Source organism: Athene cunicularia (genome assembly GCF_003259725.1).
Source record: "Athene cunicularia isolate RWA chromosome 7 unlocalized genomic scaffold, athCun1 chr7_part1, whole genome shotgun sequence".
Lineage (NCBI taxonomy): Eukaryota > Metazoa > Chordata > Aves > Strigiformes > Strigidae > Athene > Athene cunicularia.
The window spans coordinates 14,966,458-14,992,271 of NW_020799107.1; the positions used below are offsets into that span (position 1 = coordinate 14,966,458).

The window sequence follows — 25,814 nt, forward strand, 5'->3', positions numbered from 1 at the left end:
GATGGCCACCCCATCTCCCCTCTCTGACCATTTCTTCTGTTTATCTTCCTGAGGAGCACAGCATAGGCATAAAAGTTTTGGTACGTGCTTTGAAATCAATACAAGGCCAAAGCAACAACTAGAACTGTTTCAAGAGAGAGAGATTACAGCACTGCCCAAATCAAACACTGAGCTGGGTAAAATTCCTGCCCAGGCCATAAAAAGCGACCTCTGCAGCTCTGCTGCTCCAGGATGGATCGACAGTGTATTCGTGTCACAAGGGGTTAGGGTGAGGAACAGCCTGGGGTTGTTCGTGATTTTGGGGCCCCTTGGACTGTTCAGTGGGCTGTCACCTCTGCAACAATCATCCTTCTGTGAATTTGCAAAGGCTCTGTGGGAAAAGGAAGGGCTTGTGTGAGGGGTCGAGCTGGGAGATGGGCTACTGCGCCTTTTCATCTTCTCCCAATCCAGGTAGATGAGCAGCTACAAAAGCTCTCTGAGCAGCTTCCCCCTTCCAGAAATGCCTTCAGCTCTGTCAAGCAAGCTGCATGCGGGCAGCCCCCTCGAGCCCTGGCTGCATGTGAACAAAAGCAGTCTGTGTTTGCAGGACTGGGCAATGTTTTTGCTCCAGGGATTCTCACATTCACGTACTGCCCACTACGCTTCAGAGCCGTGTTTCACTGGCACAGGAACTGCCAGGTGGTTTGCAGCACAGCAGCGTACACCCCACGTGCCTCTGACCCACAGGACATGGGGAACACGCGCCCCACGAGCACAGTCACTTGGCCCCTTCCCCATGCAGCACCGCGCCAGGCTCCTGCGCTGGCTGTCAGTCCCCAGAACACTCGCCTCTTACGGCCAGTCCCTCTGACAGTAGCGGCAGGTACCCCCGCTCTGTGGGGGAAATCTGTGTACGTAGGAAGCCAGTATCGACCAGAGTCAGACCCAGCTCTGGGACACCTTGCTGAGCTAAAGAAGAATGATTGCTAACCTCAGTGTTACTTGCCTGCGCTCCATCCTCCTGGTTTTCTTTTTTTTTATTTTCTTGTTTGTTTGTTTTTGTTTAAATACATCCTTTAGGTATATGGGAAAGACACAAAAAACCCCTTACAAAAATCAAACATTTTGTTGGCAGAAAAAGAAAGAAGTCTCAGCATAATTTTTGTCCATGCCATGAGGGCATCATCAGCTGCAGGGGAAAAGCCTGTAAGGTTTTAGAAAACCAAGGGCTGTAATGCTGAGGTTAACCTGCTCTTCCTGTCTGAACTCAACACCACTTCCTCCCTCCTGGCAGGTTTAAGAACTTAACGACTGGAGAGGGAAGTCGCTGTTCACCCCAAAACCATTCTGCTGAAGTCTGGCATCCAGAGGGAGCTGGGCAAATCTTGTGATTCCCACAAGATCCTGAGTAGAATATTGCCAAACAAACAAATTTTGTGTAAGCTCTGTCAGTCAGTCTTGCACTTTAATTAAAAAAAAAATAAAAATAAGTGTATCTAATTTTGTAAACATTCTCCCTATTGGACACAAATATTCACTCACTTTGGATGTCCAGTTCTGTATTTGCCTTCATGAGTTCACTGGTATTTTTCATCATCCATTCCAGCAGCCATCCCAGAGCTGGCTTCTTATAATTCAGAGCATTTTAAACTGTGGAAAAGTAAAATGCAGGTACCTTTCAGGAGTTAAGAAAACGGCAACATCAGTGCATGGTGATATGAAGACCAAGAGAAAGCAGAGCCAGGAAAACAAGGCGTGGCTCTACAGCAGTGGTATTCTGTGCTACTTGCAATCAGCTATGCGGGGAGGGTGTAGCACTGCTGAGGGTATGTGTATGGATGGAGGGCAGAGTGTCCAGCTCCTAGTGTGCAAATTAGACATACTGGTTCTTAAATATGATTGACTTTAACCGACTTGTAAGAAGACCTTAAGAAAATGCAGCATGGCTCCTTTCCAAAGAACAGACATTTGCTGAGGTGTAGTTGCCCAAGACACTCTGATTTTCCACATTGCTGTGTGTGGTCTTGTAGGTGAGTGTTGGTAAAGAATGGAAATAAATTGCTTGGCTTTGTAAAGTACTGGGGGGTGAAAAAATAAGTGTATTTTGACTTATAATGAATTATTACCAAGAGAGGGAGTAACCACATTAAGAGTGATAAAAATGAGATGGAAAACTAGATACTCCTGAGACTTTCTTTCTTCTTTTTTTTTTTTTTTTTTTTTTTTTTTTTTTTTTTTTTGACAAGTTAATTCACTGTTACTTTAACTAGCAGTGCTGGTGCAGCAAGAGGATTTCTAATCAGTCACTATTGCATGATTGTTTAATTTTACTAGGCATGATCAATACCATCCGCTCCTCCTTTAAATGCTAATGAACACTTTAATACAACAGATGTGGACAGACAGTACATTGCAGATTAAAATTAGGCACAGCATTAAATTGCTTACAAACAGCAGAGGAATCCTGCTGGACATCTTGACAATCAACCACAGGCAGCTGATAAATCTTGAACTGCCACCACCAGCCCAGTGTCTGCTGGGTAGGGCCTTGTTTTCAGGCTTGTACAACTACACCACCATCCTCATCACCCTGGAAGAGAAATTCCAAACTCCTGCAATTTCTTTCTAGGATTTGTGCAGGCCCAACCATGAAACAAGATCTCACTTCCAGAGATGCATATTCAAATTTTATAATAAAAGCATGTTTCTAGCAAGTGCTCTCAGGTGCAGTTACTATCAGCTGGTATCCTCCAGCCCATTTTGGTCACAGCAAGCAATGTTAGAGAAGGATCCCCAATCTAGACAAAATTCCAGTCTCCTAATAAATTGTGACAGAGAAACATCCAGTGGTGGATTGTCCACGTCCCTCAAATTAGTTGTCAGATTCAGAAGCTGGGTTACTAACTAGCTTTCAACCACTTTGAAGACACAAGAAAGCAGCAAGCTTCATTATCACAGAGCTTCACGTGCAGAGAGCTTCTTACTATTTTTTCTGCTTTTAACTGTCATCAGAGGAAAAGGGGCTTAAATTACAGAGATCAAATTCCTGACACCTGATATTGGTTCTGTCCTGCTCCACTGGTTTTGGTGGACCCTGTCCTGAATTCATGAAATGTGAGTCCCGGTTCACTCTGGTAGGTATTGGGAAGCCCACCACGAGGCTCAGCCCTCATTTGGGCTGGTGGGAATCGGAGGAGACCTGCATGTACCCCTAGGAGTGGCCTTTGTTCGGAGCAGGGAATTTACATGTCCTTTTGAATGTCTGGTGACAGGGCTATGGTGATGGAGGAGTTGACATGCCAGTAGCTCCTCCAGCATTGCTCACAGCTGCATGCCAGTGAGCACTGCTCAGCATGGATGGTAGGTAGCTCCTTGTTTGAAGGCACCTCTAATTTAGTTTCTTGACTTTTGTAGGGTACCATGCATTGCTTTGGGTTCAGTCTCCTTTATCTGTTTCTTCCCTTTTTTTTCCCTCTTGCATCTTGGGAAACCCTAACTTTTTTCTTTTTTTTTTTTTTTTCCTTTTTAATTGTGTGAAATCAACTTGGAGTGAAAAGGCCAAGAAGAAACTTTCTGACGACAAGTGAGTCTACAGCTGTGTCTTTGTTCTCAGTGGAGCTAAAGACCACATTAATCAGAAACTTTGCTGACCTTGTCTTTACTACCTGAAGACTGAAAGACAAAAGCGACACAGTCTAGCCACATTTAAAAATTCAATTAAAAAATGCCTGCTGCCCAGGGATAAACATTATCATAGACCTCAGTGGGGTTAGATGTAACTATGATAAAGGCAATGACTTTTTCTCCCTCTATTTTTATTTTTTTCTCCAAAAGAACAAAGTCTAGTTTCTGTTTCTCCGATTATAACAACTGTGTATGTGACAAAATGTGCTCAGTAGTGTTGGGTACCTGGTGTCGGGGCTTTTGGTAAAGAATGAGATGATAAATTCCTGAGAGGGGATGGCAAGCTGGAAGTGGAGAAGTGAAGCTACTGGAGTGGACCTGACAAAAAATCTTTGTGTTCCTGTTTTTTTCAAACTATGCAGGTCTGATAAAAATACTACCTTTTCCTATAGTCTTAGCAGAAACAGACTGAACAAGGCATGAGGAGACCCAGCTCAGAGCCAGACTCATTGTCTGGAGATATAAGGGAGGTGAGAGGTAGCAGCATAACTCCTTCCCTAAGGATGAAACGGAGAGCCTTTCGTTATGGCACTTGGCTGTGCCTTATACTGATTTTATTATTGAAATATTAAGCAAATCGGTGGATACCCAGTCAGCTGAGAACATGAGCAGCCAAACAGAGGGGAGAAAATCAAATGAAATCCCTCGGCGCTCTGACTGTGATGGGAGGAGAGGCAGGCAGCTCTCCCCTTCCACCGGCAGGCCCCAGGCCGGGCCAGCCAGCAAGGGAGGTGTCGTCCTGGCTTTGGTATGGTGAATTAAATAGGAGCAGGTGTATCTTCTCTAGGTTGAACATTGTTCAGTTAAATGAAGGGGCAAATTCCTCCCTCAGAACGTCCTCCGGCCCCGCCAGCTCCCCCTGGGCCTCTGGTTCCCTGACTTGCCGGTGGTTTGTCTGTGGGGCTTCCTTGTATGCTGCACCTTTATCCACCCCCCCTCGCTGACTCTGCTCTCCCCTTCGCCCCTCCTGGGCTCGCTCTCGCCCTGCGGGGGCATGCCCGGGATGGCCTCGGGCTGGGCAGGGCTGCGGGGGTACCTGCGGTGCTGGGAGGCCAGGGGCACCGCTGGCGAGGAAGTCCTGCAGGCTCTTCCCGAGTGCCGGGGGGGCACTGGGGAGCTGGTCCCGCTGCGCCGCCCATCCGAGGAGCTGCAGGAGTTACCACTGTGCGAGGCATTTCTGCCTTTGCCGGCTGACCTGTCCCTCTCCGAAGGGGTGTCAGAGGCTGTGCTGGAGGTGCTGCTGCCTTTCGAGTTCAGATGCAGATTTGAGATGTTTCTCATCAAGCTGTGCGAGAAGGGGGAGGAGTTTCTGGAATGGCTGATGGACGTGAACTGGTAACTAATGGGACCGCGTGTCCTCCTCACGGCGGCGGCATAGGAGTCCTGGCTGTGAAGGTAGGGCAGGTAGTGGGTGATGGTAGTTGGGCTGTGGGGGTGGCCATGCTGGAGAGAAATAGCTTTTGCTATCTGGTGCATCCGCAGTGTCTGCATCCACTGGCTGTCAATGCCTGGTAGGGAAATGGAAACAGAGTCAGATTTCTGTGAGTTGATGGAAAACAGCTCTCTGGTTTACCAAAGGTGTGAGGTTAGGTACCAGGGTGTTTCTCTGAAGAACCTTGACGTATCTCAAACCACCCTTTCCCTCCCAACCTTGCAGCAAATAGTCCTAGGTTTGAGTATGTTCAACATTATGAACATAATATTGGACTTTAAAATAGCAAGTGATGCAAATAGTTCTGATGCTAGTGCAGATTATGGAACTTAGACAAGAACACACATACTGAACCAGCCATTTGGCTGTTCAGGTGGTTTCCCACTCCCAAGGGCCTCCCAGTATTTTTAATTCAACCTGGTTTTAAACATCTCCTGTGATGCGGTTGGCAGTCTCGGCAGATTTCTCCACAGCTTTCATTGCAGAAGAGCCTGGAGACCTCCAGAGAAGGCATGCAGCAGCACCCCAAAGTGCTGGCACCACTGCAACATCGCCCTCCACCTGCGTCTCTCCCAGCTGGCACAGTTACACTGCTCACAGCTGAGCACAAGAGCCAGAGGTAGTGCAGACCCCTGTGCAAATCCCTGCTGCCGCAGCCAGATTCACGCCTTCTCACTCCATTTTCTCTTCAAAATGCTACACACCACAACAAACAGAGCCACTTCAGTTATTATTACTGCAAATCCAGAAGTCAGTCCACTTCTCCATATACTGAGTCTACATGGCTCCATTCGGCTTCATGCAGAAAATAACTCTGTCTGTGGAAAAGCCGGTGAGGCAGCAGGCTTCAGCCAGGATAGCTCAGACAGTGCGTAACTGGGAGTGACTTGGGGTATTACAGTTTCCTCACACCTACTGTCACAGCCCCGGGGTTGTAACAAAAGTTGTAGCTTCCAGAGATCACACTGAAGTGCTGCTTTTGAAAGTCAGTCCTGTGGTTTGCATGAAAGTCTATAGCAAATAGAATAGTTGCAAATTTTTCATTTGAACTATGAGGGCTGCCTGGTTTGCTACTTTATGGGTAGAGCAGAGACAGGAATTCCTCTTATCCAAGCCAACAGCTCGGGCCAAAAACCCATGGGGAGCACGCTTAAGTAATTTTGCTCTAGAGATTTGAATGATTTATCCTTAAAGATTGCTAACATTATTCCAACAGGAAAGCATAATGCTGTCAGCTTGAAGCACCATAAACGTGACCAAAATGTTATTGTCTTCAACAGAAGACCCCAGCTCCTCTCGCATTTTTTTCCAGGAAAGACTTCCTATGCCATGGGACCTCTTGCTGCAATGATGCATCGGCCATGGGGAGTTTTGTGGGAGCTGGGTAGCAGCTCTGTCTTCGTTAGGATTGCTCCTGTTTGGATTGCATCCTGTTAGGATGATCTTTTCCATTCCTCCTTTCCCCAGACTTTGCTTGAATCCCAAGAGATTTAAATCACTTCAACTTAATGTCAAATATGTCAAAAGGAAACCATCTTTCCTGTCAAAGTGTGAATGTGACACTGCCACAGCAGATAGCTCTGGCTGCACTGAGAGATGAACCTCCTTTCACGGAAAGACAGATGGGAATTGCCTTCTCTGCCTCTTAACCTTCTTGAAAGTCACAGTTTGAAAAGAAACATGCATGCTGAAATGTACTTGCTAGACACCATCTCCTCTGCCATTCCCCTGTGCCTTCCTACAAAGGCTGTGGATATAAAACACAGGTCTCAAACCTAGAAGCAGCAGGCTCAGGACTTGAATTTGAATCATCATTTGTTATCAACTCTCAGGTAGCCACCACATGCCCTGTGGGACCAGTGTTGATGCTATCCTGAATAAGGGGCTACCTTCAGCACCTTCAGGCTGTTCAGTCCCTGCTCCTTACATCAGCCGTGGTTGCCAGCCCAGGGGATCAGCTGCCCAGCAGGGACCTCCCAGTGAGCCCTGTGGGGCTGCCTCTCACCTCTCATGGGCTGAGGGGCTTCTCCCTCATATAATCTCTGGGCCACCAACTCTGTACACTGAATTAGATGCTCTTTGTGGCAGCCCACAGAGGTAGTACCTTCATTACTGGTTATTTTAGTCTCTTAGGTATTAGCCTTACATTTGTGCTTGGATTTGGTGGTGTTTTAAATCTGGGGTAGGTGGTCTGGTAAAGAAGTCAGAAGGTTTTCTAGGGCTGAGGCACAACTTTCACAATGGCTGGTCACCCACCTCCTGTGAACATGCCTATTGACTTGGGTGCTGACAAGACACTAGTGCCTTTGTGTAACTCTTCCATGTGCATAAGGGACAGACAAGCTCTCCCAGCGCTCACTGCAAAAAAATGAAAGCAGCTCCGCTTACTGCAGCAGAGCCGACCTGTGAAGATATACCACACTTTGGTATGGCTGTGTCGCTCATCACCCTGAAACCAGGGTAACCTCCATCAGCAGAGCTAATCTGCAGTGAAGATGTATCTTTTAGGACAAGCTCTAGGTTCCATCTGCATGACAAAACACAGTTATGTTGTAGATGGATCACAACTGCTTAGGAATAAGAGCACCCATTTTAGATGTGTCTGTAGTCTAAACTCAGTACTTCTCAATTCATGAGGCCATTCTTCTACATCTGGCACTAGCATACAACACTGGAGAAGTTCACCTTCCAATGACTGGTATCCCTCAGTTGTTCCAACTCAAACATTTCTGCAGCCGTACTGTGAACTCCATCAGAAAACCAGCTTTGGCTAACAAACACCTTTACAAAAAGAACAGCAGATCTTAAAGGCAGAACTGTGCTAGAGTCAACTGAGTTGAGTTTGACTATGACAGCCGCATACTTTATTTAGGAAATGAAGACTGCAGTGTAAATCCCACTGTATTATTAAATGTATCTCACTGAACAAGTCAAGCCCCAGAAGCCATAACAAACACTATTCCAGGCTGGCTCACATGGGCAGGCTGAGCTGTGGAAGAAGAGTGCAGTGGGAAGATTTCCACTCTTCAAACTCCATTATTGCCAACAGATAGAGGGTAGAGATGTGTGAGATTGTCTCCTTTCCCAGCAAATGCCTTCCTGACATCCTGGTTGAGAAATACTTCAACCACAGGCCCTGAACACTTTGTGTGGGTGTTATAATTCAATCCAAATCCTTTTGCTATGCCAATGCACTTGGTTCCACAAAGCTGAGCACTCTCTTGTCTTGGTAAAGAGGGGTGGATTTGGAGGAGAAGGGCAGATTAGCCGGTTGTTACCCCCATCCAGCATCCACAAATAGACTTTGGAGAAGAGCAGGGCTGCCATCATGGAAAGACTACCATGGATGTGTACACATTGCCAACAGAGAGGGGAAGAAGCCTGGACCATAGGCAGAAACACCTACCAATGACCTCCTACACTGGAAGGGATTGAAAAATTGACCTAAAGCTGACCCAAGGAAGGTGTTGAAAAAGTGTCAGGATTTAAGGCTGCTTACTACTGGAAGATGTGAAGCATTCAGGGTTTTGGAGCAGAAGGATGTGAGCTCTATGTCTGCTGTTGATGTGCAACTGCCAAGTGACTATTATAGATGAAAGATTTGTAGCTAATCGCCATGGACTGCTTCCATCATGCTTCCTGTAGGAGCATACAGGTCATCCCCCTTAAATCACATTGTGATATAGGTTACTACCCAAAGTTTAGCCTTTAAGCTAAATCAGACATGCCAGGGTGCTCCTGCATGCATCTACAAAGACATCATAGGGACCACAATGACAGCCGACTCTGCAAGATGTGCTCTCTTGTTGGAAAAGAATAACAGCATTGATTTTTTACTGTTCTCCCCATATATGCCTTGCCCATGTCAGCAATAAAGTTTGCGTGTTGACTTACTTGAGTCAGATCTGCTCCGTGAATTTCCCTCTGAGTTGGGGAGCGAGGTTTGTATCATGAGCTGGACTGTCTCGACCTCATCCTGCGCTTTCACCTTGCTCCAGCAGATAGCTTGGATGTGCCTGGTGCTTTTGGGTGCTCTAACATCACTCTGTTCAGGAAGGACACAACACACATGAGGACATAATGCACATGAGGACACAACAACACACTAAGCTCTCCTATGAGGGAACTTCCACTAATGCCTGGGTGGCAGCAGCATTTTCAATATAGTCTATTTTGCAAAACCACTTAGCCAGTTCTCAAGTATTTTTAGACTCTAGATAATTTTGGCTGGTATTTTGTGATTATGCTAAAAATGTGGTAGTGAATAACTGTTTCAGTTCATGTACCATGTGGAGGAAAGATCTGAAGGCCTTTCTCTACAAGCATAAAAATATATTTTACTAGTTATATTAATGTGAGTGTCAAATGGGCAGTGCTTTCTGCTAAAAGAGGTAGGACTATGTAGATATTTTTGCAGGGGGACCCTCTACAAAACTTTCCTGGAGTATCAAAGTCTTCAGTTTGCTGTTAAGGGCCTATGACTCCTGTGAGAAACTTCAGACTGAAAGAAAACTACTGTTCTTCACTTCTGAGACAGGCAAGAAAGGTCCAGGATTTCCCTGTCTCTCCATCACTACTTGAATCCTTGCTCAGGACAGAACTGGAATGTCAATTATTAGCCTTCTTGTGACACACAGCACTGGTCTTTATAAAAACACTTTTGTAAATAACTGCAATCTCTTTTTTACAAAGGCTGATTTTGATCCCTTTAAATTGTCTTCTAGGTTTTATTTTATCTTATTTTACTCTTCTCATTTTCTTTCTTCTTCTGTTGCTTCTCTGCTCTCCTAATTAGCACTTCATTGAAAAGGTAAAAACCAGTCTCTTCAAGTAATGCAAACACTGACCATTACACTTCAAGCAAAAGGAGGTTTCATCCTTGAGAAAAAAAGCCACTCCAGGCAGCAGTCTGAGGACATTGTCTCTAAACCTCATTCAGCTTTTGCTCTGAACTTTAGATTTTATAATTAATTACAGGCTGCTGAGACTTGATTATAGGATATAACAAAGCCAGAGGATGCTATTTCCACAACTCCCACGTAGGTTTTATCTTGGATAAACATTTTTTTAAAAAATTTGTTTCTTAGAGCTTACCTCATATGTAACAACACATTCTACAGACTGGTGTTCTTCTATCCCCACAATCCATTTCTCCATTACAAACGGTGGCTGAAAAAAACATGGTGGGAGTTTTATAAGGTGCTCTTCATCTCCTGACTTGTTTCTGAAACACCCCAAAGATATTTTCAACATTTGCCTTTTTTCATCTGTCTCCATATTGTTATGATCAATCCTCTCCTTAAAATCTTATGATACAAAACAATACATTTTGGAATTATTTACTTCCTTGTTTACAAAAGGAAACTGAGAATATATTTCTGTAAATAACAGACAGTAGGTTAGACAACATGGAATGTTTTCAAGGGGGCATAAACCTTTCTCATTTGTGTGCATGTACAGTTTTTTTCCTGCTAGACTTACAGAGGCCATCAAGAACAAATACTTAGAGATTTTCAGTGATATTCCCAGACAGATATAAAAATGATGAAGTATGTGAAAAGTTGATGTTATTGTAGCTAGTTATTATTTAACTTTAAGCCTTTTCTATTTTTCAGGAAAAAATTAAAATGTCCAAGATGAAAATTAAACAGAAAACTATTTTGCAACAAAATAATAATAATTTTTAAAAATCACAAGTGTTGTTCCAGAAATCACTAACTGTAGAAATAGTATTAGCATGAATTAAATATGAGAATTCTTTTTGGCAAGATTCATATTTTCACATTTTCCTTAAAATTCTGACTGTTGAAAATCTGATGTTCCATTTTTCTTTTAGAAAAAATAACAAAAGGTTCCCCCCCAAATTTTGCCCAAAAAGTTCATAGTTAAAAGCATTCACAAGTTTGGGGTTTTTCATCAGTGCACATTAGAGCAGCATTCTAACTGGTAACCAAGCTGTATATTTCTTCATTTAGAAATTTTTGTTAGCTATTATTAAATGGAGCATATTAATAAAAACAAACAATGAAAATAACAGCAAACGGAAAGCTTCTGTTGCTTATGGTAAAAGTAGGTTAAATGCTGGCTGCTAAATATTACAGGCAGGTTCTGAAATAAGGTAAAATGCTCAGTGACACTGAATTGCAGATGTTCAGTGCTGTACTGTCTGTTGATGGGTTTCAGTCTTTGCAACCCATCGTTGCATGAAACAGGGAGTTTTAGAACCATATAAAAGTTCTAAAACCATGTCATAAAAAATGAAAGAAAAAAAATCCCAGACAAATCACATGAAGTTTCAAACTAGAATATTTAATTCACCTTCTTCTCTTGAAAAGGAAAGTAATTTTTTGAACATTCTCTTCTTTAAAAGGTGTAATAATTTCAGAGGATATAACATGGAATTAAACCAAGAAAATATAAATTAGTTCCTTCTTTTATTTTTCTATTGTTAACATTATTGTCAGCTTAAAAGAGAACCAAAATACCTAACTCCTATTATGATACAAATCTGTTTAGAATGTGCATTTTATTTAAAAGCTGTCAAGAGATTGAGCTTCCACAAGCACAAAAGTCAACTGCTGTGGTATTTTAATGTCTTTGTTTGAGATCTGTGAATTTGTGAAAGCTTTAAGGCTGTAAATACCTTTGTCATCTTTAAAATCTCTACATCAGGTAGGTTAGTGTTGAATGTCACATCTTTTATGTAGGTTATTGCAATTTCATCCCCGTCCATCTCCATGTACATTTTCCATTTACAATCCTATGAATAATAAAAAAAGAATGCTGGATTTTTAGAATACAAATAAAAAAACCCACAAAATGAAACAAAACTGAAAGCCAAACCAACCCAAAACCTAATCCTCAATATATGGGGGAAAACCCCACACGAAAGATAAGGAACACATATTTTAGGATATACACATTTTCCAGTAGAAGTGTTGATAACGGAAAACCCTCAGGTTCTCTTGTTCACTCTCCTCTTAGCTCACCCTGAGAGACAGTCACCATGTTGACAGGTCTGGATGTCTTCAGAGGTGTGGATCCCCTGAAGGTCCCCAGGAGGATGGTGGCTTCACCCACCTGGACAACCAGCCAGCCCATTCGAGCGGGTGGCACAGGAGCTCTGCACTCCCGCGTGGTGGTGGAGGCACAGGGCAGCGGTGGGAGCCGTCACTTGGGGTTACAGCCAGCCCCCAGGACACCTTCCCAGTGAACCCGGGAACAAATGACCAGAGGGTCTGTGAAACACCATTAAGACAGTCGCTCAAATAACAGGCAAGAGGATGAGCTGGTTATTTACAGTCAATTATTTCAGATACTGAGTGCCCAGCGAGGCACTAAGCATCCTCAACTTCCACTCACCTCCAACTGCACTATTAATTATAAGTGAGCTCAGCTTAGAAAATAATCTTAGTGAGTATAATAAACCAAAGCAACAAAAGGTTCCTTAAATTATCCAATGAACTGTACGTGGGGCCAGCATCCAACACTTTGCACAGGTGTGAGCCTGCAGAAGCTGATGGCTCTGGCAGCATCCTGCAGGACATCCCACATGGGCTGAGTGCTGGGACTGGGGTTTGTGCCTGTGGCCAGGGAGGCTCCCACCGGGAACCAGAGGCTGCCTGTCCATGGTGCAAACCAGCCAACATTTGCTGGTGTGCCCAGCAGGTGCTTTGGGGACTAGATACTGACTGGTGCACTGAGGTTCTCCAAAAATCAGTCCCCTGATGGACAGCAGGGCTGCAGTGAAGCAGAGTGTCTCCATCGCCGTGCAGGCAGGAGGGGATTTGCCCGTCACATAGACAGGAGCTCTTCCACAGAGGCCAGGGGTTCCCCTCCTGAGGAGGGTCTGGCCACACACCACTGGCCTGGCAGGTGGGGTCTCAGCATTTGCAGGAGGCAGTCTTCTCAATTCTGCTCAGAAAATGCAAAAAACTTTGAATGGGGACACAGATGGCCGCTTAGGGCCAAGGGCTTGCGTAAGCAGTTATTTGCACACACAAATGTACAGCAGACTAAAAAGTATCCGTTCGCACATGCGATTATCTGCTAGTGTTTGCACGTGCATCTCTCATAAATGTAACCTAGGAGCTCAGCCCTCAGAAGTCTCAAAGCTTTCAATCAGGCATTGAATTGGCAATTCCAAGATAAAAGAAAACTGGAGTATAATCATTTCCGAACCGCAACAACAAATTATGCTTATGAAAGCATTTGGCCCTGTGTGTCCATCTGTCCCCATTGAAAGCTTCTGCGTTTTATGAAGAGAGTGGACGTGTGAGTTGGTTTTTATATCACCCTGGTGTAAGCTTGAGCGATGGGAACTGTGCTTCAGCAGTCAGGGCATTGGACCGAGACTCAGAGCACCAAGTTCAGTTACCAGTTCTGCCACTGGCGTCCTGTGCAAACTGATAAGGTGCTGAAGTTGCCCTGTGCCTCCATTTTCTAATCATGGACTGTATCTCTTTGCACATCCTTTTTCTGTCCTGCTTTTTTGGGTTGTGAGCTAATCCAGAGTTACACCTGTCTCTTCCCAGGTAGATAGAGCACAACGCACCAGCCCTGATGTCAGCTGAGGACTGTACGAGCTATGTAAGTGAATGACAACAGCAAAGTGAGTTGTCTTTGACTCCTCCTCATCTCTCAAACCGTGCTCCTCTCCCTGCCCACGCTGTCCTTGTTGCCAGACATTTTTCAGGACTTCCTAAATTCATGTTACCTGGATTCCCTATTGCAGATCGAACCCGAGGTTAGAGACAAGATGCTTGATGACATTTGTAAGTTTTACAAAAACACCTGAGCCAGCGAAAGAAAAAATATTGACATAAAGTATTATCTCTCCAGTTAATTCAGCACATCCTCTGCCGTGAGACCAGTGCCAAGCACCTAAGAGCCAGAGCCACACCTTGTGCAGGGCTCCTGTGCCTTAACGACTCAGGATTTTGTGCTGTTCACTCACATCTCCCTACAGATCCGATCTGACAATTGTGAGCTCATTTTAATAAACAACATAAATCAAACGACCATCTCTAAAGAAAAGACTGACAAGCTGTGTAGGGTCTGGCAGGCGGAGGGCACCTGCCAGCGCCCAGCCCCTCGCCGGATCTGCCGTGCACGCAGGAGCCCTCTCCGTGTGGTAACGAATCAGGCTGCCTCATGCAGCTGTGGATGCACAAGCCCTGCACAAACACCGCCTTCCCCAGCTCCGAACTGCAGCTTCAGAGAAAGAAATTCACTCTCCCGTCCTTCAATTCCAGCCCCCAAACCTTCGGTCCTCCTTGGAGTCCTCTCCAGCCACCCCATGCAGATACCAAAAGGGCAAATTACCACACTACGCATACGCTCTCTGGTCACTCAGAAATACATCTTCTTTGAAAAGGCTTTCATCTTGCGTTATTGTAAAATCATCAGTGGAAAGGGGAGAGAAAGAGAGAGAGAGAAAGACAGGGAAATAAAAGGAGGAGAGTAGGGAGGGAGAGGCTGGGAGAAAAAGATGTAAGATAGAAAAGACAGAAAGAGAAGGAAGGAAGAAGAAGGAAGGAGAAAAGACAGTAGCTGAGGTGACTTTTGAATGAAGGCACTTGGGAAATATCTAAGATAAGTAGGTGGGGCTACTTGTCTTACAAACTTGGTAATGATTTTGTTCAACCACACAGTAAATAATGCAAGATTTGTGTGCTGCAGAAAGGGACGTATTTCCCTGCTTTCCAATCCAGTCCTAGGTTCTTATTTAGCAATGAATAGGAGAGAGATGCTCAGCCACTTAAGCAAAAATCTGGCCAGAATCACTAAGTATATGTATTTCAATTCTTTGATGAATTGGAGCCATAAGATTTCTTGGATTGAGACTATATTTAGTGTCAGACATATGTAGGAAAATAATTTGGAAATGGCTTGTTCAAAATATGTGGTTGATAAATATACTTACACAAGTCCTTCAAAGAGATTTCCCTGGACATCTTGTAATTCAAGCATTAAAATACCTCCTGATATTTACCTGCTTAATTTTGATTTAAATAATGAATTTCAGCTTTTTGTTAACAAAAAAAAAAATCTAGTTTCAGAACTGAGAGGCACAACCAGCAAAACTTTGTGTGAAAAACATTTCCAAATAACACTTTGACAGACCCAATAAATCAGCAGGCTCTGCAAATGATTGTAGAAAATAAAAGCAAATCACACATATATTCTGAGCCACTTCTCCTCAGCTTCGAAACAGAAAATAAGAACACTTTAAAAATTAAGTCTCCTGCTTACTGTGGTGACAATACTCCTTTAACCCCATATGTGCTAACACCTGCAACAAAAACTGAAAGGGAAGTGGAAGATCAGGCACGGGCTTAATACAACAAAACATGTCTCCTGCAACAACAGCTTAAAAGTCTTGTTGGGGAGACACCTCATTTTTCAAGGAGGCCCAAATCCAGGATTCATTTTAAATTCAGTGGTTGCAATAAACTTTTTTTTTTTTTAAAGATTGAAGAAAAAATGGAAACAGCATTGTAGTAGGCAACTGGATATTAGAAGAACAGTAAGATGTAACGCAAGATGAAACACATATGAAAAAAATGTTGGTCATGCTGGTACTAAAAGTAGTAGCATGTTGATGATTTAGGTCCCCAGAAGCTCCTTTACATTCTTAGCTATTATCTATCTCAGCTGCTGAAACCTGCTGTTTTAAAGGCATTAGAGTTGAACATCTAGTGACAGCACTTGGGTTATTTATCATTATGTATCACCCTGCTACACTATATTTTATTATTCTGGATTTAAAGGAAGATAACACAACTATGGTTAATTTGCTTCTCTTCTTTATATATATAGTGTCATGACCCACCACGGCTTTGTCCCATGAGATATTTTTAACCAAAAAGAAATCCACAAGAAACTCTCCCTAAAAATTCCATTAATAACCTCTTGTAGCGTGTATAGGTTGCAGGGTCTGGAACTAAGAATGTTTTAATCTCTTCAGCAAAACAATGTCTCATAATGATGTACAGGACTATTGCTGCACTGATGAAGAATCATACATAATTCAGCACCTTTCACTTGGCACCACTGTGATATCCTCATTAGCAGTGGCTCACAGTGGCTGTCAGATGGTGTCCATGCGAATGCAGGCATTATATTGTCTTTGAGATGTGCAGCTGCTTCCATGACACTGCCAGTATATAAAAACATGACGCCAGTTTGTTTTATTTAGTGCTAAACCTTCCAGTTTGTAAAAACAAGGCTGACACAGAGCCTGACATGAGGCAGTGAAAATAATTAGCTCTCATTTTCTCAGCCTCCTATTTCCTTCTCCCCGCTGTGTTCTCTTTCCACTAAACCACCACATGTCAGTCGAAATGGGAGGCAATTAGTGGGCTCATTTCAGTCCCCACAACTGTGCTGAAAAGAAAGTATTTATGATGGCACAATGAACAGCTGAAAGATTAAATAACATTTGCCTTTTGAAAAGAAAATGACTTCTAGCTAAATGGGCAATTTTTGATTATTCTCAAACAAGCTTAGAGTAGTTGGTTTTTAAAATACAAGAAAGGAAAATGAGTCATTTTTAGGTGAAAGAATCAAATAAAACTTGACACAGTAATGCAAATAACTGATGTTTTATTGCAAAATATGTAAATGTGTTATACCCTTAACAATGGCTGGTGTCTCAGGTCAGGGCAGGCTGTTGCCAGCCAGGCTCCAGCAAGAGAAGGTGGCTCCACCGCCGGTTTTGTTTCAGCTGTGCAGGCAGAAAAAAACAGGGGTGGAGGGGAGGCCTTCTGAGAGAGATGGTCTTAAAACGTACAGAAACAAAGCAAGTGAAAGATATATTTATGTTATTATTTGCCTGGGTGCCTTCCTCTGAAAGCCGGAGCCCTTACTCCTCAGTGAGGCAACAGGCACTGGCTGGCTGGAGCTTGGCCTGGAGAAGCATGAAGCCTTTTTAACACCTATGCAGACCACCTGGCAGAACCAAAAATATCTGTCCCCTCGGCACCACCCTTCTTGAATATCCAGTGTTGTGAAGCTCTGTGTCGCCATGGAGGGGAACACAATGGCAGATGTCAGGCACTGCTATGTACTGAGGGCTCGTGCCCCAAGAAAAGCAGGTTACAGCAGCCAAGACAGAGCTCTGTGATAACAGCAGTCCCAGCCTTGCCATAGTGTTTACCAAAAGCTGCCCTTGCCATGTCATCAGAAATGAACAGGGATTACTGCGGTTGCAGGCATCATCATCCACACAAGCAGCCTGCTTGCAACAGCAGGACTGTAAAGGTGGAAGCATGGTTTTTCATGTCCTTCCCAAGGGCTGTGCAAGTGCCCTCCCGTGCTGTCTGAGCCAGCCCTGTCCTCCAGCGGCTCCATGGACTCCTTGTGGGAACAACGTGCTGGAGCTGTGCAGCTACCATGTCTCCACCAACGGTGGGACAGCACATGGAGGCTACAGCTCACACATGGGGGCTCACAGCCCTGTGGGATGTGCAGGAGCTCAGGAAAGACAGGGCAGGGCCACTGGACATGTCCTGCACGTGCCAGGGACAGGGGCTCCTCTTCCAGGCTTTTGTCTGGAGAGGATGTGCCAAGCCTACAGATCACTGGGAATTTGTCTGTGCTTCTGCAGATGTATCTGTGATTAAGGCTGTACACGTGAGAGACAACATGTGGAAAGCAGCAAGTTAATTCAGAGTGGCCAAGGTGTAAAAAGAAAGCTTGAGATTAAACATCTAGGAAGTCGAGTGAGCAGATTAACTAGTTGAAAAGTCTATATGCCTCTTCAGGATTATGGAATAATTTCTGATGGGAACACCTGGCTCAGCACTGCCTATACAAGGATTTTAACAGATGTTGGCTTGAGTTTCACCTCAGTTACACATAGATGCTACAGCTGAAGCAATCCCAGTGGAGATGATGGAGTTAGACCAGCTCCACCTTGTGTAAAAACAATACATGGTCCAGAAAAGCCTCTTTGAAAGAAAATACAGGGAGCTCATATCACCTGTGTGAAACTTAGAACACCCTACCACTGAGCCACCTCCTCAGCAGACTACATTAACCAGTTCTTAATGCTGCTAGTTATATTTAAATGTGGCTGTGGTTTTATTTTGCAATTTAGGTTTTTTTTTTTTTCCACAAAGTATTTACCCCTTTATTGATGAGTAATTAGAATAGGAGCAAATCCATGAAAATTGCACACAAACACAGCTACTCTGATTCTTGCATTAACTATTAGCCTTTAGTAAAGCATTGTGCTTTGAGATGTAATTAAAGAGAGAGGCCTTAGAAGATAAGGTTTTGAGATAAGGTTAAATAACCCACATTAGAAAGTCAAGGTACTTCCAAGTGTTTTGCAAAGAAAGGGTCAGATAAAACCCATTTTTTCTGCCAGCTTTACTTACTGAAGTGGGTTAAAATACTTTCAGAGCATGGGGAAGGTGTACAGCTGAAAAACTACAAAACTGGAATTTAAAATTTTAGACCTTGGCCCTTGCTTAATTTTTTGCCATATTTGTAACGAGAGGAGTACCTTACATGGCAAATTAAACTGGTGATGTTATACCATGTCTGTCTGAACTAGAAATTTTTTTTTAAGAAAGTAAAGAAAGGTTTTCTGAGTGTTGATGCAGTGCGAGGGTGGAGAAGAAGCAGCAGCAGAAATGGTATTCCAGTTACAACAACTATTTCAGGACTCTCTTGTCTGGTACTGCCTGCATTGTGCCAGCCTAAGTTTCTCCACACGAAGAGCTGGTCACAATGTCCCCCTGAAGTAGCCTTACTATGTTCACTTTTGCACTACACATTTAAATAATAGCATTAAAATATACCCCCATTTGGATATTCAAGGCTAGAAAATAGTTCACATAGCTAGCAGATGGTTTTAAAGAGGCTCTGCTTCTTACCTTGTCAAATGGTGGGAGAGGTAACTGGGGAAAAATAAGGCAAAATGGTGAGCCAACTTCAAGGCTTTGTATTTGGATATAGGTCAGATTGTGCCACACTTGGTAAAAAATGAAAACGTTCAAAGGCATGGTGAAATCTCCCCTTTTGAGGACCAAAACTAAAGAATGCATCAACAGGAGACAAAAAAGACTGTGAACCATCCTTCTTAAGGGGTTGGGTGATTCATCAGTGCAGAGCCAACACAGCTCAGACACCTTTCCCTGATTGGGAAATTTTAATGAGCCACCTAGGATGAGAAAGCAATTGAAAATTCCCTCTGCAGTTCTGCGAATCAGCTCAAGCCACAATTGCCAGGGTTTGTTTTTTTACCCTCTTTGGTATCTTGGAGTTAATTGGTGTCCCCCCGCCCCTTTTTTTTTTTAATTTGTGGGAAATAAATCATACAAAATGTCTAAATCTATCTCCTTTCAGCTCAGTGGGAATTGTGTACAGAAAGGTCATTAAAAGGAAGTGAATGGAATTAACCACATCACTCGAACTACAAGAGTTGGAAAAGAAACCTCTAAAAACCAGGTTAGCTTTGCAGCGCTCACTCCTGATGCATTCGGAGAGCACAAAGGTCAACTGAGCTTTCATCACCTCCAAAGATGCAGCTAAAAAGGGAAGGAAACTATAATGAAATGACTGCATCTGTCAGCTGGTGGAAACCAACATAATCCCACTAGAAGATGCAGTTTAAATTAGATAACAAATCTGAGGCTGGTAAAGTTGCATACTGGGAAGCCAATGTTTCATTAAGTGTACAGACGAGGCTGAACATTCGAATGCCACCCTGAAGTATATTCATCAGGATCCTTGCTAAAAGGCACTGCCCTTCCTAACACCCTTAAGTTTCTGCCTGCTTATGGAGAAGGTGCACTGGCTGTGCCAAAGGGGCTCAAGTGCAGTCCCAGGGAGAGGACACCTGTGCCCCACAGAACCGTCTTCACACCTGAGCTGGTGCTGTGCTCTGACCAGCCAAACGTGTCTGAATTAACCTGCACCCCTCAAATGGTTTCTGGGTCCTGGCCCAGCTCATCCAGCACTTTTATGCCCTGTGGTATCGCAGTATGTCACGCTGCATGCTGGTGCTGCACCCACACCAGAGCTTAGTTCGGATCAGGAGCATGCTTTTATCCCACGCTTTGGCAGAGCCACTGCTTGCTTCCAAGTGCAACTACGCCAGAAGATGCACTACAATAACTAATGCGAACTCAGCCCGGGAGACCAGCGCAGGGCCAGCCTGGGGTAAAACCTCCCTACATGACCTGTTCCCCTGTACAGAGACCTTCCTGCTGCGCTGCACTGGTTCCCAGATGAGTCTAATAACCTCCTTTGATGTACATGGGTCTAGCAGTCTACATGTCACCCAGGGAGCACACATTCTCAACTCATAACCCAGTTTTGAGCTTATTGCCTCTTTTTCCTCATGGCTGAAACAGGAGAAATGCTTCTTAGTTAGGCAGCTGGTTATAGGGACTGATTAAAGCTCCTTTGAGAAATTTATTTTTAAACTGATGTAGACCAGCTTTTTAGCTATAAAGATGGTGGAAGGTACGATCCCAAGTGCTTCTGCTGACCCAGTTTTACAGGAACAGGCACCACTCTTTTACAAAAATGTGACAGTAAAAGAAGTTTAAACCCTTCGATCCTGGTTTACCCAGTATCTCCAATTCATTTGGAACAAATCTGGATGGCAGCAGTAGTTGGCTTAAATCAGCCTCTAGGGGAGCTAGAAGATTGTATCCAGGGATTTTCAAAGAAGCAAGCTTGCCAAATTTTCTATATTGTATGTACTACACCAGTCTTTGTTAGTGTTATGTTTGATGCAAATGTCTTGCTCACATTGGCCCTACTAAAATTGGCTTAGCTGCAACATCTTCAAAGGCAGGTATGAGTTAGTAAGCAGATCTCAGACAAAAGTTTCCAGCCCAGATAAACACAGGTGACAGATTGTGCATTCCCTGGAATGGCATCAGAGACAGGGGTGCTGCAGCGGGGCAGATGCCAGGGAAGGGAGGCCTGGCACACACCCATGGTTGTGGAGGGAATGGCTTCCTTGGGAAGGGGCCCGACAGTACACAGAGCAGAGGGAACCAACTGGGAGGTCACAGGAAAGGCAGGACCCCAAAAAAAACCTGTTCTCAGTTGGTACATCAGAAACCTGCAAAGCTTATGTCAGCCCTATGCAGGCCCATTGAACTAGCCCCATCCTCTCCTAGCAATTGAGCTTCTGCCCTATAGACTCTGGCACACTGTCTCATTTGCAAATTTTGCTGTCACGGGTAAAATATGTACTTGTCCTCAAACTTAGCAGGCTTCAATGCAACCTGAATTTCTCTACAACACTCAGAGGTCTGTTCACTCCTTCTCTTGCTCTTTCCTGGGGGAGGTTGCCCACCTCCCTGCACTACCACTCACAACCCATATTGGAAATAGAAGGGAGATAAAACCTATCTCATGGCCTTTTAATTCCTTGTACAGTTGCACACAGGAGAGAAAGATGCACACCTACAAAAAAGCAGCTGTACAGCATTATAAGCTACATGCATTCAAGAACACTGAGACAGTCTAAGTAATTCACATAGTGATAAAGAAGATTTTAATAGAAAAAAAAGTGCTTAGGATAAAAGAAACAAACAAAAAAAGGAAATCTCCAGACAAAAAGCAAAAAGCTTTTTCAAATTGATGAAATGATTTCAGTACGAGTCCAAGTTCCTACTAAGTACAAACCTAAATGCCTTCTCTGCAAGCACCACCAAGTACAGAAATCAAGAGACTTCTACAAACAATATGCCCTGAAAGCAAAGCAGCCAGATAACACAAGATGAAAGTCAGCCACCCACAAGTTTAGGGTGGACACACAATGCAGATTTGTCAAATACAAAAGGAAACAAATCCTGCTGTCGCAACCCCTGACTCTAACTCAGAAATGCTTTGCACACCATTTCCACATAAATGATTAATTCTAAAACCCTTGAACTCAGAGTCCACGGCAGGCTGGATAAAGAAAACAAAAAGCATGGGACAAACCTCACTCTTGAGAAAAGACAACATGGTGGCAATGCTTTGCTGGAACATCTGGAGTCGTCAACAGTCCTGTTACACAGGGTGTAACGAGAGATCCTGGAACCAGCTTGGCTTGGAGCTGAGGTTTGATTAGGATGTGGCATGCTGGTAAATGCCTTTTACCAGCCGTGGCACAGTCGTTCTGCCATCTGCAATGTGCTGCACCTACCCCTCCCTCCTTCCCCAGTACTGTCAGTGAACGTAGTCACCAGCATGATCAGTCCTGTCCCCCGCATCCAGCAGCCATGCATACCACATATTCCCCAAACTACTCTTGGTTACATAAAGACACCACCTTTCTACTGAGACAAAAGTAATTGTCCACTAACATCAGGCATATGGCACTGCTCAAGCATGAATGGGGTTTTCTGCATAAATGGATTGTTATTTTACACCCATTGGGATAAAAGAAACAAAGCGGAAGTCCGAATTACAAAAATTATGGTTGAAAAAATTGTTCACAAGGAAACAAAAGCTTTCAGTCAAAGCTTTCTGTGCCACTCTTCTTCCTTGCCTGTGGTTTCCCATCACCAGTGCAGCCCCATTTGACACCTTGACATTTGGTTAGCACTTTCCAAAACAAGAGGCTTTTCACAGCAAATTATCTTTTTGTGTCCAGGAGACACTGGACCCTCTGGGTAGTGACTGTTAACCAAACAAACCGATCTAGAGTGCTCCCAGCTTACCTTTGGACCATTTCCTGGCTTCAAATGATAACCAAAAACGAGCTCAAGATTCACTACTTTCTCTATGTTTTCTTCAGCTCCACCTGCAGAATCCTGATAAAAAAAGGCAAGGTGAGACTTCAAATCTACCACAACCCCCTGGGAGACAGGAGCAAGGCCTCTGGTGGCAGAAAGGATTTGCCTTTCAGATGCTTCAAGTCTGGCAGGCAGTAGGAAGGAGCCATCACTCTGTGCCAGTCACACCCTCCAAGCGGGGCCGGGTTTCTGCATGAGTTTACAGCGCGCAGTGGATGGCACCTGGGAGATGCTGTGTGATTTCTGCTCCTGTCTGAGCTGCACCAGTACGACACAGTGCCGTGGAGAGCATTGTGGCAGCCACTGCCATTGTAGCTGCATCCAGCACAGCAGCGAAGCCCCAACTTTCATTTTCCCCTTAGGGAATGTAAATTCACTTTAAGTGTATTTCATTCTATAGCTGTGCAATAAGTTGTGACTAAAGTTACTTCAGGCTTTGGGGTCTAAAATTGTTTGATTAGCTCACTGAATTAAATCAGGCAAATATCTACTCTGGCAACCCTGAGGTTCCCAAACACTCTCCCTTTTGCATGGCTCTTGTTACTGATATCAGAAAATGAACAGGTGAACACAAGGGTGACCGGACATTATAAACCATCTTTCTCTCCTGTAACATTAACAAACTGAGGAATGATGGGCTCATTCTGGGCCAGGGGTCTGCTGTTGAGTGGTGAGCAGTTGGTGGTATCAGTTTGGAGGAATGGCTCTTAAGAGTAATTTCTGATTAATGACAGCAAAGGAATCACCACAAGTAGTCTTAATTTAATACTACCAGTTCCACAATAAAATCTTAGAGCCTCCTTGAAAACAATTTTTATTATCCTATTACTTGTTCTGATATGATCCATCGCTGCTGTTTACCCTCCGCATTTGTCACAACCCTCAGGAACTGCTGCTTTGCCCTCCCACGAATGGTAGGAAAGTTGAGACATGAGAATAGTAAAATATTCACACCAACATGATAAGCACTTCTTACATAAAACAATGAGACTTGCCTTAATTAATGGTGGAAAATGAAACAGATTTAGGTAGTCATGGGTTAACTTCTCAATAGCAGTCTAGAAAAAAAAAAGCAACAAAATCGGATGAGATTTATTCAGTATCTCATACTGAAAATATCAACAGGGCAACACCATGTACACCATGTTTTCCAATGTGGATATATTAGGGCATGTCAGAAGAGGCTAAAATACAGCCCTGTTCTGGAAACTGTCATTGGCCCCATTTTGCATTCAGAATCAGATCTGCTTAATCAGACAAAGAGATGTTTGGGGGTTGTTTTGGTTGTTTTTATTTATGCTCAATCAACCCAGGAAGCTGAAATCTTTCTTTTTGGGCATTATTGACTTTATTAAGTTTCAATAATTTTCCCTGTAGGAAATGTAAATTAAATATATCAGTAATGGTGTGTGGCATGGAAAAGACGGGAGAAGAGCAAAAAGGGGAATAAATCTGCGTGACTTATGGATAAATTTGCAGGACTAGCAACCAGCATACTCTTTACTAGTAACCTGTGGTATAAAATCATTGACATTCAACAGAATTATACATGCTGCTTTTAGAGAAATCCTTTTCCAAAGCTGGCTGCCAGGAAACTGAACTCTCTCCTGTGGCTACAGCATTAATACTATTACTGCTACTGCAATCAGATTTCCAGACAATGATTTTCTTAACTCATTACAAACATTAGATATTTAAAACACCATGAAACAAATTTTAAGAGCAAAGTAACCTGGCTGTCAAAAAGCTCTGAAGTTGTCTAATAGCTTTGTTAAAGTATGTTTTAAGCTATAGATGAGATATTAAAGTTGAGAAGTTCAGAGATTTCAGTTCAAGTAACTGTTTTCATATCTGTTCCTCCCTCAGCTAAAGAGAAATCTTCAGGGAGAATTCTCTCTGAAGGTATCCAAAGCTCTCTACTGGGAGAACGGCCCTCCTAGGTGATTCTTTAGCAGTACTGAAAGTCCATCCCACAAGAAAACCAAGAACTGCAGAGAAGTATAAAGACCACATCATGTTTTCATGCCTCGTAAAATGTTCGGGTTGCTTTGGGTTCTAGATCCATACGAACTTGTAACTCAGGGTTTTTTTTTTTTATACCAAATATGTTCTCTAATTAGCTTTGTAACTTTTTTTGTTGTTAATGCTACTGAAAACACACAGACTCCTTCTTAATATTCAACTATATACACTGTTAAATACCTTTAAATGGATGATGTGTCCTCTGGAAACAATTCCCATGTCCTTTAAATCCTCTTCTTCTAGAAGAAGCAATCGTTTCCCAGTGATATGATGTTCCTTAAACAAGCTAGCATATACACTCATTTCACCAGAAGCATCGCCTTAAGATAAGAGAGGTTATTCAGAAACCCGTAGGGTGCTTTACTGGAGGGAGAAAAAGATAGGCAGAGCATATATATTCATAAATGTGAATACAAGGTACACATGAATAGCTTTTACCTTTTCTAGTAAGTTGTTGCATCCAGAAAAACTGCAAAAAAGAGGAATCAAGTCTTGAAGTTCATGGTATCAAAATTTTATATTACAGTTATTTAGAGTTAACAAATAATCATTCTTTTTTAAAACAAAATTTTAAAATATTTCTAACTTTGGGTTAAAGGACTCAAGATTCACCAATGCAAGCAATTACTTTTATTTTTATTTAGCTTTTTTAAACTGCCTTCTATTTTGCAGCCACCTTCTTCAGTTTATCGTTATGAACAACATAAATGACTGAAGCAAAAACGTAGCAATCTGTCCCATACTAGAAGGGCTGAAGTTAAGGAGCAGGGCTATTATGGCTTTTGCACTGGCATTCTAGACAGTACAGAAAATCTTAGCTAAACAACCCCATGATGCACAACACACAAGGAGGGTGCTAGATGGGGCATTAAAATCACTATGACACATCACTATGCTAGAAATCAACCACTGATGTTTTTGTTTAGCCTTTTAACTGAATT

General features: G+C 43.3%; 1 protein-coding gene across 1 annotated transcript in view; it reads right to left on the minus strand.

Annotated features, from left to right (window-relative positions):
- Positions 1-2,236: 2,236 nt before the first annotated feature.
- MAP3K20 (mitogen-activated protein kinase kinase kinase 20) overlaps positions 2,237-25,814 on the minus strand; it is an 87,465-nt gene continuing 63,887 nt past the window's right edge. The window contains exons 12-19 of the mRNA XM_026852554.1: positions 25,312-25,342; positions 25,054-25,193; positions 23,847-23,909; positions 22,777-22,869; positions 11,739-11,855; positions 10,190-10,264; positions 8,990-9,140; positions 2,237-5,171 (exon numbers count right to left, since the gene is read on the minus strand). Of these exons, the coding sequence (XP_026708355.1) occupies positions 4,492-5,171; positions 8,990-9,140; positions 10,190-10,264; positions 11,739-11,855; positions 22,777-22,869; positions 23,847-23,909; positions 25,054-25,193; positions 25,312-25,342 (1,350 nt within the window). The 3' untranslated portion in view covers positions 2,237-4,491. The remainder of the gene's footprint in view (positions 5,172-8,989; positions 9,141-10,189; positions 10,265-11,738; positions 11,856-22,776; positions 22,870-23,846; positions 23,910-25,053; positions 25,194-25,311; positions 25,343-25,814) is intronic.